Below are 12,662 nucleotides of genomic sequence, written 5' to 3'. Positions count from 1 at the left end.
GATGTCAACATCATCTCTATCACTGATGTCTCAGATATCAAAAACAGAGTTTTCCAGAACTAAAATCAAACAATGAAGACCTCTTTTAGACATTTTAAAGGGTAATCAATTGAAAGAAGTACCACTGAAACTGAAAGAGGGTTTGATCACTCAGAAATAAGCATTTCTACTACATGAACATTTAGGTGTTGTGCAAGCAATAACTTGCGTAGGAACACTAAGCTTTAAAACAAGTAGGTCTGGCTTCTAAAGGGAAGTAGAAGAGCACTCAAGACTATTCAAGGGTAAAGCTTCTTTGTGAGCTGTTCTGTTATGCAAGCTGTTTGTTGTATGACAAAAAACTGTTACAGAATCACAGAACAGCTGAGATTGGAAGGGACTTCTGGAGGTCACCTTGTCCAACACCCTTGTTCAAGAAGGAATAGCCAGAGATTACCATCCAGGACTATGTTCTTGCAGCTTTTGAAGATCTTCAAGGAGGGAGACTCCTCCAGTTTTTTATGAAATCAGTGCCAGTGCTCCCTCATCTACAGGGAAAATATAGACTTGGTAGAAGAAAACTGGGGAAAAAGTTATGCAATCAGCTGGAGAATGAAGAAGAGGAAGATCTTTCAAGAGTTGTACTGTACATCCCCACAAATAGTGGTGAAATCAAGCTTCAATGACAAACTGATGATGCTGGATCGGGCACTGACAACACCTCCACCAGTTCTTTGTCCATAAGACACGGAGAAGGAGTGAAAGACTTTGGCTGTGCAGTGTTTCCTTAACAGTAATGTAACTGCATACCAATATTACTGCTAATAATAAACAACAGAAATATGACTCAGCAATACTTTCAGTGATGTACATATAAATTAACTTTAATACATTTATTATTCAATTAAACTTCTACTAGCTTCTTAGCGGTGCGCTGCTTAACCAATAGCCATCATTAATAAGTAGTGTCTCTAGTCAGAAGGGAGAGAGTCAAACTTGGATAGTATTACATAGTGACAAAGCATCATTCGTTCCTCTGTTCTAGAAAAGATGATGTAAGTTTCTCTTTGATTTAGAGGAAATGACTACCATTTCATTCTAGACAACAATTCATTCATGATCCAAGCACTTGCTGCATAGCCTTTGGGACAGAAATCACTCTACCCCTCCGCTTCCACAAATAGGCAAATGGGAAGGCAAGAGTTAGCCTACAGTGTGGAGTCTCATTACTTTATTTAGATTGCTCTTTAACCTGGAAGTACTATAAAGTGAAGCTCAGAAGATAGTCACATGCACACAAAAACAAACAAAAACTGTTCACTAGCCAGGTCCTCATTTTTATCTTGTAATTGTTGTGAAACAAGACACACAAGACCCTTACTTTTGACTGTTTCTGGCTCTGGTGAGTTGGAAGAGCAAACAGATGCTGGTGGCTGGATATTCCTCCTCTCTGCTGATGCGGTGCTGGAAGGGACTGGTGCTATAGATGGGCTATCTTCCTCTGCTGAGTTGATTGTAAGCCTCACTGTGCTTTTGGATGTCTTCAGGAGACTGATAAACTGAATGATATAAAGAAAAGCTGGTGAAGAATGTAGCTGGATTTGCCATAGTAAAATAGGCAAAAGAACTGTTCTCCAAACTGCTAGAAGTCACTATTCTGCAGATTTTCTTGCCAATTAACAAGCATAAATATTGATGTTTGTGGCTCTGAGCTGGACAATGTTATTCAATTAGCTTCAATAGAACTCTGCCAAAATATACCAGATGACAATGTAGTTACCTGTGAGCAGTTTCTCTGGACAAAGTTACTGTTTATAGCAATTAGTAGGAAGATCAGAAAACTAGTGTTGTCTTTGAATGCCAGGTGGAGCCCAATTATGATCCCACAAAAATCAATGCCAGGAAATCTATAGTTTTCTATCAAAGCATAGTAGTGCCATACATACTCCTTCATCAGAAACACAGGTGGAAGGAAAAATTGAAATTATTATCTGAACTACAGGAGGAAAAGGATAATACTGATATATAACACAAAATTGGATCAATCTCATGTTCTGGTTTTAGGAGATGGTGAAAAACCTTTAAAGTTTGCTACTGTCTCACAGGCACCAAATCCTCCCAAGTATTACAATATAAATATAATAATATATATAATAATAATAATAATAATAATAATATATATATATATATATATATATATATAATAAATGAAACCTTACTCAGTCTCTTCCTCCTTTCTTTCAAGCTTTATCCACTTCCCTGCAGACAACTGCAGTACTGCTTAGATATTTACTGCTTGAACTATAGCAGTGTTCTCAGAGAGTAAGATGGATACTCTGCTAATTGGCCTTTAACAAACAGAAAGTGATCATCTTGTGCCTAAAGAATCACTTTTCTGGGTAACAAGGAAGGTACAAGAAAAATGCCCTCCTTAATTCATTACAGAGACTAAACTGAATTTGGTGAGCTGGAAGTTAGTAATAAATCTTGATATTTAGGAATGGAAATAGCTTTTGCCAAAGGGTTGAAATAACAGGCATGAAATATAGCAAGATGTTTGTTACAGACACTCCCTATGTATAAGCTCAGTTAATGGCCTGATTTAGCACAGATACAACTCACTTGTTTGAAATATAGACATATCAATTTCACTGTTTCTAACACTTTTATAGTGGAGTAGTTATGAAGAGACAAGATTGAGTTACAGCTCATACCTCTTACCCCACCACTAAGTGTTTCTTAGTCATTAGATGCAACCACATGGAAAAAAATCACATCCATAGTGAAGAGAAAGACTATTTATGTAGGCTTCAGCTTATTCTGCAGTAGTTTCTTTATCCAGACAAAACCTGTGAATCTTTGGTTTCTTAGCTGACTTTGAAATTTTAGTTAAGAGTCACCAAAACCTCACTAGCTAGTTTGAGACAACCATCTCCTATACTTAGTGGTGTGACTGCTACAATATTCCACACAATTCAGAAGCACCTTTTCTACTGGATAGCCCACAACAATTTCATCATCCACTGCCAGGATCTGATTCCCAACTTTGATTCTTCCATCCTGGAAATAAAAAGAAATGTAAACTCTGGGTGCTAGTTATAAAAAAAATTATATTTTCATATGGATTTAAAATATTTTCACACCTTTGCTGCCGCACCGTTTTCTGTTAAACTCTTAATAACTACTCCATTGACTGTGTCTTCTTCACTAATGGCAATTCCCAAACCTCCTTCATCCTGGGGTAAACAGAAATATGCAAATGGTTAGGTACTGAATTTATCAGAATGTTAGAATACATTCAAAAAAGATTAGTGAAGATTGCAGAAATAACAGAAGTTTGGGTCTTCACAATGAATGCATCAGTGTTTTACTGTAAACTAAACTATTTCTGAACTGCAGATTTTCCCAGCCTATTAATAGTGTATTGCTTACCAAGACATATCTAAAGCAATTCTAAATTCAAACCCTTTCTTCTGAAACTCAGAAGAAGGAGAATTACAGAATAAGAGAGTGGTGGAGCCTGGAAGGGACCTCTGGAGGCTCCTGTCCAATCTCTTGCTTAAGTATGGCTACCTAGAGCAGGCTGCCAAGGAACATGTCCAGACAGCTTTCACATACCCAGAAAAGAGAGTCCACTGTCACTAAACAATGCAACCTGTTCCAGTGTTCCTTTCCCTGCAGAGTACAAAAGTGCTTCCTGGTGTTCAAATTGAACCTCCCTGGCTCCTGTTTGTGCTCACTGTGTCTTATCCTGGAGAAAGGGAACCACTGAAATGGTCTGGCTCTTTTCACTCTCCCTACAGGTATTTATACAAATTGGTAAGTTCCCTCCAGGACTCCATCAAGATGAATAGTCTCAGCAATCTGAGCCTCTCCTCATAGGAGAAGTGATCCAGTTCCTTGATCATTTTGGTGGCCTGCTGCTGGATTATTTCCAGTATATCTGTTTCTGTCATGCCAAAGGATCCAAAATTTTACACATCATTCCACATGCAGCTTGACCAATACCAAATAGAAGGGAAGGATCACCTCTCTTGACCTACTTTGCCTAATGCAGCCTGAAATACCATTAGTCTTTTTTAGCAGCAACACAGAACATTTGGAAACTCCCGACTGAGGCAAATAAAGCTTAAATTCACAAAGAAAAATACACATGAATGAAAAATATGGAGGAGGGGAAAATGCATGCTCTCCCTTTGAAATTAGTAAATGTGAGAGAGTGAAATTTCCCCTGTGTTTTTAGAAAGAAGTAAATCATCTGGATACCTTAATCCATACGATACTGTCCTGGTTAACAAGGAAAGGCAAGGTACCTTACATGGAGACAAACTTATGTCCACTAGATGTAGCTGTCTTCATGGCAGCAAGCAAGAGAGTTTTCCACCCTTCGCTTGGCAGCTTCACAGATTGAAAACATTTGGCTATTTTATTCCAGTGGCATAATTTCAGCACATATTTTTGGAGTGGAGAAATTTAGTGCTCATAATCTGCTGCTGATTAACTTACTTGGAACAACTCAGGCAATAATTTATACCTGACAGCATTGTACAACTTCTCTTTGTTTCCAACCAAAGCAGCTAGTTACTGAAAATTTTAAAATTAAGTCCAGAGATGACTTCTTCCAGAGACACAGAGCACGTGGCAAATTTATATGATGTTAAAAAGCTTCCTCAGGTTTTTAAGGAAACTGTAACATCAGGAAAGTTTTTGGTTCACTCAGAAGAAAGGAAGAACAAAAGGACTCTAGAAACCTCCGGTCTGACTTCCAGTAAGTAAGGGACAAAGTCTGTTTGTCTTGAGGGATTCCATTATTAAACAGCAAGCAGTTGAACGCAAACATGACTGGCGTCAGTATCATTCTCAGCACATACCTTAGGGAGTTCCACATACTGAATATTTTTATATGAACTAAAGTCAGAAGAAACACCAGGGTCTGCAGCAGTGTCAATCTAATAATGAAAACACAACTGTGAGCAGCTATTTTCAACATTTTTCATCAAAATGAAATGGCAAACACTTAAAAGTGGGTCTAGTCATTTCATGGATCCATTTAAACTGCTACAACCCTCTTCACAGGAATACTAGATTAACTTAGTTCAGATGAACACGAAGTAAAACAGATCTAGGTACCGTAAACATAGCACTTGTGATAAAGTCTCTTTTATTTTTTCCACTGGATTTCTTTACTTTGAGCAATATTTTCTGAATGGACAAGGCAGGCACCCCTCCATACAGAACAACGTCAGGACCTTAGTCAAATGAGAAAAAAACAAAATTTACTTAACCTCTTGTATTTGAAGTGTCTCTGGAGTACAAGGTAAAGCCTCTATTGACTTTGCAGGGCAAACAGCCATCTGATTTACTGCGTCTTTATTTCTACAAGAGATTCAGCAATAGAATAAAGTAAAATAATACCATATTACTTAATGCAAGTTTAAGTCTAGCTCTTCCACATTATTTTTGGTAGTAACAATGAAAATATCAAAACAGAAATGCAAGATATATTTAACAATCTCAATGAACTGGGCTCACAAGTATATCAATCTCTCCAAAATTAAAAACAAAAAAGAAATACTACTGGTGCAAGAACCTGAGTATATTAAAATCTATTTTTTAACAAGACTTTTAAACAGAACTTACCTGATAAAGATTATTTTTACTTTAGATGGTGCACATTTGATTATGGATGAAGCATTCTGGTGAGTCCTTCCATACAGTATTTGCCCATTTATCTACGTAGAAAAAAACAGTTAATTATTTTTCAAATAAAAAACCTATTATCCCACATCACTGGCTAAAATTGCAATTGTATTATAATTATGGAGTATGCTGTGTCCTGCTTTCACTTCCTCTTTTCAGTAAAAAATTCTTTGCAGTTTAATTTCAGTCTAACACTGTAACAATGCTAAAAATGTTATCTGGATTACACTGTGTTGTCTTCGCACATTATCTATTTTCACCTTGTGACTGATGGAGCAATAATTCTTACCAAAGCAAATAAAGACTTTCTTTTGTTGTTTTTACTACTACTTATTGAATATCAGCTCTGAGCAATGTATGTCCTACAAAGGAATTTGAATGTTGGGGCATTATAGTCTAAATATTTGACTTCATAATTATCATGTTCATTTGGCAGAGAAGACTCACTGAAAGCTCATGAAGTCCACGGAGATTTAAGTGTGAGCTTGCACAGTAAGGCCATAATTTCACAGAATCACAGAATTGCAGGGGTTGGAAGGGTCCTCTAGAGATCATGGAGTTCAATCCCCCTGCCAAAGCAGCTCCCTAGCCCAGGTTGCACAGGTAGGCATCCAGGTGGGTCTTGAAAATTTGCTAATGTTTTATTAATTGTGTCAGTCCCTGATTTTATAGGAGAGCTGACTCAGAGACGTATTTCAGCGCGCTTTAAGGATACTCAGCATCTGCAATATTAAGGTTTTAAAACTTTTAAAAACTTTAACACATTCAAGAGAACCATCTAGCACACAACAGTGGACTCATTGCAAATGACAAGCATAAGGTTAGGTCCACAGTATCACAAATCCTCTACAATCTCTCCCAGTCTGCCCCTGCCAGTCCTCATGCCTTCAGTGTCATCCTCATGCTTGGTGCTGGGAAGGAATTTTGGAACTGAACAATCTCCTCACTGCCATGTTAAGCACTGCAACTTACAGTTTCAACATTAGAAAAGCCAGATCTGTGAGGGTAATGTTAACTACAACAACTAAACTGAGGAAAACCACAGCAGAAAATATATCTGTGAGCCAAATGAGTTGAACTGCAGTAATAACAAACATCGCATTCATAAACATACTGAGAATGTTATCTGCACTTTAAGTGGTTTGCTCTCTTCAAAAAGCCACTAGAAAACAGCCCAAATGTGTCAAGAGAGTTCATGATACAAACAAATCTGTTTCTATTTCCTCTTCTTAATATCTGTTTTATACGTAACATAAACCTTCTGATATTATCACACTTCTAGTAGACAGGACAATAATTAGAAAATCTGGAGCACTCCACAGATGGATGAAGAGACTTTAACTTAGTTTTTACAGTTTACAATCTATGACACAGAAATTGCTGTCTCCCTATTGCAACATCCACTAAAGAACAACAGCAAGAATCTAGTAGTTTAGTGCATTTTAAGTCAGTATGCTTTGGTTTCAATAAAAATTGCAAGAACTCACCTCTAGTAATTCATCTGCAATCTGTAACCTGCCATCTTTACCAGCTGCACCATTTGGATCAATTCCCACTATAAAGACACTCATCCTGGATCGGTCTTTGTTACCAGCCAGACTAAGTCCCAGACCAGTTCTTCCTTTTTCTAGCTCAATCATGTGTAGCTCCCCTGGCAGATTTCCATAGCGTTGTGTAATCTTTTCTAAATGTAAAGGTGTGGAAAATAGAGGTTGGGTTTGCATTAGAGGCTCACAAACCAGCTGGAGAGTTAAGAATACTGTCCAATGGACAGCATCCGACAGTAGAACGCAAACTGGATGAGTAAGTCACAACTGTACTCCATATTTTCATTTCAGCTAAGTTTTAGGTGATTTCTGTTTCCTTGTTTCCTTTCTAACTTGGGAAAACAAAAACTTAAAAGAAAAAAAAACAAAACGCATATAAAAACAATAATCTTTACTCCAATAACACCTTCAGGTAACTGAAGGTAATTGAAATTCCGGAAGTCCTGAATATGAAATAGTGAATATGGATCATGGAGAAACTCAGAGATCAATAAATAATTTAGAAGAACAAATCATTTTTGTATGTCACTACGTGCCTCTGAGCAAGAACATGCGAAAGCTGTCAGCAACATTTAACAATAAAAAAACCTCATGAGAATAAAGTACTTCTCTTACAATACCATTTCAGCAGTGAATATTCAAAAAATTATCACAAAGGATAAGCTTACTCCAGCTGTAACCGAACTCATCCTCCTTCTCTACATCCTCTGGGACTTGGCTAGAAGATGACTGTGCATCATCACAGCTTATTCCTGAAAACGCGGAAGGAGGAGGCAGAGGCAAGTTACAAAATGAAGTCTTTTCTGGCTCTGAATCGGACTGACTGAAAGCCTGTGGAGAACAAGAAATAGATAATGGCTACACAAATGCAGACATATGTGTTCAGCAAGACAGCATACAAAAATATCAAAAAGACAATGACTATGGCTTTGAAGTTTAAATACCAAGCTGCTGGAAGCCTAAATGTGTAACACAGAACAGAAAAGCTGCAAGAGATCAAAGATGGAAACAAATACTAGGCAAGGTAAGAGATGACTTCACTCCAAAATGTATTCAGAAGCAAACAGAACTGACAATTAAAGCCCAATTCAGAAAAGTTTTATGTGCCATTTTACAGGTCAGAAAAAAGTATCTCATAAAGACTTAAATTTTAATGACATATTCGTAAAAGATTCATACTATATTTTATTTCTAAAACCTGCCACATGTGTTTTCTTCTGTGGTATCTTTTGGAAGTCAAATAGGAGAAAAGGGAGCTGAAACAAAGAACTCAGTTCTTCCAAAAATGCAATACATTTAAAACCAAAATGAAATCCATGAGCAAACACATAAGCAAGGAATTCATGCCTGAATATCACAGAATCATAGAATGGTTTTAATTGTAAGGGACGCTTAAATGTCATCTCATCCAACTGCCCTGCAATGAACAGGGACACCTACAGTTAGATCAGGTTGCCCTATCCAGCCTGACCTTGAATGTCTCCAGGGATGAGGCCTTCACTACACCTCTGAGCAAGCTGTTTCAGTGCTTTGCTATCCTTACTGTAAAAAACTTACTCATTATATCCAATCTAAATCTCTCATCTTTTAGTGTGAAACCATTTCCTCTTGTGCTGTCACCATAGACCCCGCTAAAGCGTTCGTCCCCTTTTCTCTCGTAACCTCTCTTTAGCTAGTGAAAGGCCACTATCCAGACTTCCAAGAGCATTCTCTTTTCCAGGCTCAACAGTCCCTGCTCTTTCAGCCTGTCTTCATAAGGGAGATGAAGTTATATCATCATTCTGAAGTCATCTGTGCCCATCAGCTGTTGGCATTTTCAAGACAGTGTTCAATACTAGCTTCATAGCTCTATTTTTGTAATTTCAGATTTCACTATCTTCCATTACCAAGCTTGAAAATAATGATCTCAGATAATGTCTGTAGAAGCCAGAAGCACTGAAATACTTTATCAGAGCTCGGGGTGTACAGAATAACAACATACACCTTGGACAAGCCATCAGTTTAGATTTAAATTCCATAAAACATCGCCATGCCTGTGCTTGAAAACCAAGGCAATTTAAGGCAATGCATTACAGAAATATTTACAATTTTTGCAAATTGTACTCTAAAACATAAACCTCAACTGATGTAGTGAAATTACAACAAAGGAATTTTTACCCATCAGAACCAGAGAAGGGTGAAACCTTTTAACAGCAAGAGTGAAACCATTAACAGCAAAAGTGCTATTTTCTAACAAAAAATTCATGTATCAAATGTGGAGAAAAGCTGGTGACAGACCTCTACCTCAGCAGGGGTGAAAAGCAGGGATGAAAAAGTGAGGAGATCAAGAAGCTCTGTAAATTTTTCTTTGTGGAGATACGAAAGAAAAGGCAAAGAAAGGTGTTATGATGCAATTCAGGCATAGGATATCACCTTCTGCCTTCAGAACTCAGCCTGGCACACATGTATCTCTAGCAGCAGGAGCTGGCCCCTATGTTTACGTACACATAAGACTTTTGCTCTCTGAATCGGGCCATACACACAAAAAAAAAAAACACTAAAATGCTTTAATTCATGAAATACTCGTGGTGTACCATGGCACAGTATTTCATATTACATTATTCAAAATGCAAAGCACCATATAGTACACAAACCCATTTGGCTATCAGGGTCACTGATGACAGCCAAACGAATACTAAATATGGCAGCTGGAGCAGTACCACTTTCAACAGAGGAGGCACAGATGGAGGAATAAACAGGATTCTGGAAGGTATCACAGGCCATGTACAAATGCATAGCACACACATACAGTATCACCCACACACTAGAAACAAGACAAACCTTGAACGGTGTGGGAGCAAAAGGGTTAGTTGGGGAACAACGGAAGGTAACCCTAATTGGATTCGATACCTCCTACAGCAACAGAAAACAGCAACCCACGTTACAGTACCTTTGGCAATAAGTAGTGTTACTAATGAACAACTCAATTTCATTTTACTAACTGCAGCAAATGTATTAAGTCAATTTGTAAATGAAAAAAAATATTTAAGGAATTATGAAGGACCTTGCTTTAGCAAGCTTTCTTACTGAACATGAACCTTTGTTCAGCACTATAGAAAAAGCTGATAGAGATGACAAAAGACCATTCTTATCTTAATGCATAAACTACAAAAACAGGTTTTTCCTCTAAAAACATATAACCTTTTAAGAAATATTTTTGAAAATACAGAAAATACAAGCCATTGTTTATGTTACACTTCCACTTCCTTTCCTCATACCCGGAACAAATGGAGATTTCAAAAGTGTACATGCAATTATATACCACGTATCACAGAAATCCATTTTACATTTGAGATAGCCAACAGACTGCTACAGGGAAAAATACAGGATACAAACACCCCCACTCTCTTACTGCTTTAAATCAGAAATGCATGCACAAATTAATTAAGCCTTTATTTATCACTGTGTTAGGTTAATTCTGTCTCCAACATGAATAATATAGTGTAAGCTCTAATCACAAAAAAAAAAAAGAAAAAAAAGTCAACTTCTTTCAGATTTCCAAAGATGAAGGTATCCTGTCCACGGTACATTAGAAGAATTTTTGGGAAGAATAGTGAAAGTATTTTCAGCACCATTAAACAAAAGAAGCTAATGTTTCTTGGGCTTTCATATGGGGAAAAAAAAGAGACAGAAAAAGTACATAGCAGCAAAACACTGCATACTGATGACAGATTTCCACTCTGGTAGAAATTTTAACAAACATCACAAGGACTGATTTTATAACTGAGAACTTACTCCTTTGACAGCTCTGATTAATTCAGATTTACCACTGAATGGACCTGGTATTTCTTAACTTCTTCCAAAACTTTTCCCTGCTTGTATGTGCGTGCATGTGCATGTCTGTGCTTTTTTAACTCACTACACAGAATTTCCATCTTCATCAGCACAGTATTTTATCCAAATAGAATACAGAAGAATTTAAATTCAGAGACACACTAATGTCAAAAAAGTACACACATCAAGTTTGGTGAGTCAAAAGCAGACAGTTAATCATCATCCAACCTTGTTAGCGTTGAACTGAGAAGAATCAGCAAATGGGTTAGTGCTGCTGAAGATAGTTGGCCTACAGAAAAGAGAGTTCTGCAGGAAAGGCAGGGTAGAGCTCTAAAAGAAAAACATAACAGAAACTGAACAAAAACATTTTTAAGTGAACCTTTTGTGACACATTAAACAAAATGTATTTATTTTGTAGTTTGTCCTGATCAAGCGACGTGTAATTAAAGTATTTCATGTGGATATGCAAGGGTAGATAAACTGCACTTGCTCTGTATTTTCAAAGTGTATGCTCAAGTTGATCAGCTATGTTTAGCAGAGGTTAAAGGAAAACACTTATCCTCCTATATGTTATAGCCCACAAAATGCATAAAGTGTAGTATTCAGCAGCATAAGCAATATAAAATTTACTTGTTGTGGTATTTGCACAATTTTGCCAAAGTATCTCAGTATGTGGGGTACACTTCAGTTATTTAATTATAAAATTGCAGATTCCTAAATGAGATGCAATTCTTAATAACGCAGTAAAAACTTTGGCTTAGTTTTATTTTGAAAACCAAAATAGGTCTCAGTATGTGATTTAAGTATCAAGGTAATACATTCAAAGTGCCCTGTGCAAAATGTAAGGCTTAGTAGTATTAAACATCTCTGCCTTAACATCTCACTTTGTATCTGTGCACATGAATGTGTGATTTACTGAATTTATATTATAACAAGCTGGTCTTGTTAAACAGTACAAGGTAAGGCAGTTCCTTGCTGTTATTTAACAGTTGTGTAAATAAATTCAAAGGATGTAATATCATCATTTATAGTCTGTATGCAGTTCTAGTATTGCATTCTATTTTAAGATCAGGAAAAAAAACAGTCAAATGTATACATAAAAATAATTTCTATAATAAGGGCATCCATCTATTTGCGGTCTAAACATCTGGTTGCTATAGGCTTTATGATGCTGGAAAATAAGGAACATACTGAATGGAATGCGAAGGGCTTGCAGCAATAACTAACACGTTTACATCATGGTAGCTTAATCCAGATACATGGTGCAGTTAAAAATTTTTCTTAAAGTACATCGTTCTGTTCACCATTTCTGAAAATGGGAAATGGACTGCTAAGCATTTATCCTCAAATATAATTTTGCAAAGCATAATGTAATGTAATTTCATAAGACGATACATCTTGGTCTGCACAGAGAAGGTAAAGATCTGTATAAACAAGGTCTCTTCAATGGCAAGCTACTCACAGTAAACAAGCAGTTGCTCTACAGTAAAAAAAAATTCTGTTTACACATGCAAATCACACTTGATGTCTTCTTTCGAAAAGAGGAGTTTGGGAAAAATAATTTACCAGTGTAATGGTGCTAATACACTGTCAAGAGTACATCAACCACTGCAAAAAGTTATC

At 36.9% G+C, this 12,662-nt stretch overlaps 1 protein-coding gene across 6 annotated transcripts in view; it reads right to left on the bottom strand.

Annotated features, from left to right (window-relative positions):
• The window catches only part of MPDZ (multiple PDZ domain crumbs cell polarity complex component), a 98,113-nt gene that overhangs the window by 15,115 nt on the left and 70,336 nt on the right, over window positions 1–12,662 (bottom strand). For all 6 annotated transcript variants that reach the window (XM_065745491.1, XM_065745494.1, XM_065745496.1 and 3 more), the window contains 8 exons: window positions 7,895–8,057; window positions 7,167–7,363; window positions 5,620–5,711; window positions 5,265–5,355; window positions 4,851–4,928; window positions 3,123–3,215; window positions 2,965–3,039; window positions 1,361–1,538 (listed from right to left, as the gene is read on the bottom strand). In XM_065745491.1, the coding sequence (XP_065601563.1) occupies window positions 1,361–1,538; window positions 2,965–3,039; window positions 3,123–3,215; window positions 4,851–4,928; window positions 5,265–5,355; window positions 5,620–5,711; window positions 7,167–7,363; window positions 7,895–8,057 (967 nt within the window). The remainder of the gene's footprint in view (window positions 1–1,360; window positions 1,539–2,964; window positions 3,040–3,122; window positions 3,216–4,850; window positions 4,929–5,264; window positions 5,356–5,619; window positions 5,712–7,166; window positions 7,364–7,894; window positions 8,058–12,662) is intronic.

This window comes from Cyrtonyx montezumae, unplaced genomic scaffold (genome assembly GCF_038088225.1).
Source record: "Cyrtonyx montezumae isolate F1298 unplaced genomic scaffold, pur_monq_1.0 scaffold_36, whole genome shotgun sequence".
Taxonomy (NCBI): Eukaryota; Metazoa; Chordata; class Aves; order Galliformes; family Odontophoridae; genus Cyrtonyx; species Cyrtonyx montezumae.
The sequence above is the reverse complement of the archived record's forward strand: the minus strand, read 5'-3'. Positions and strand labels throughout refer to the sequence as shown.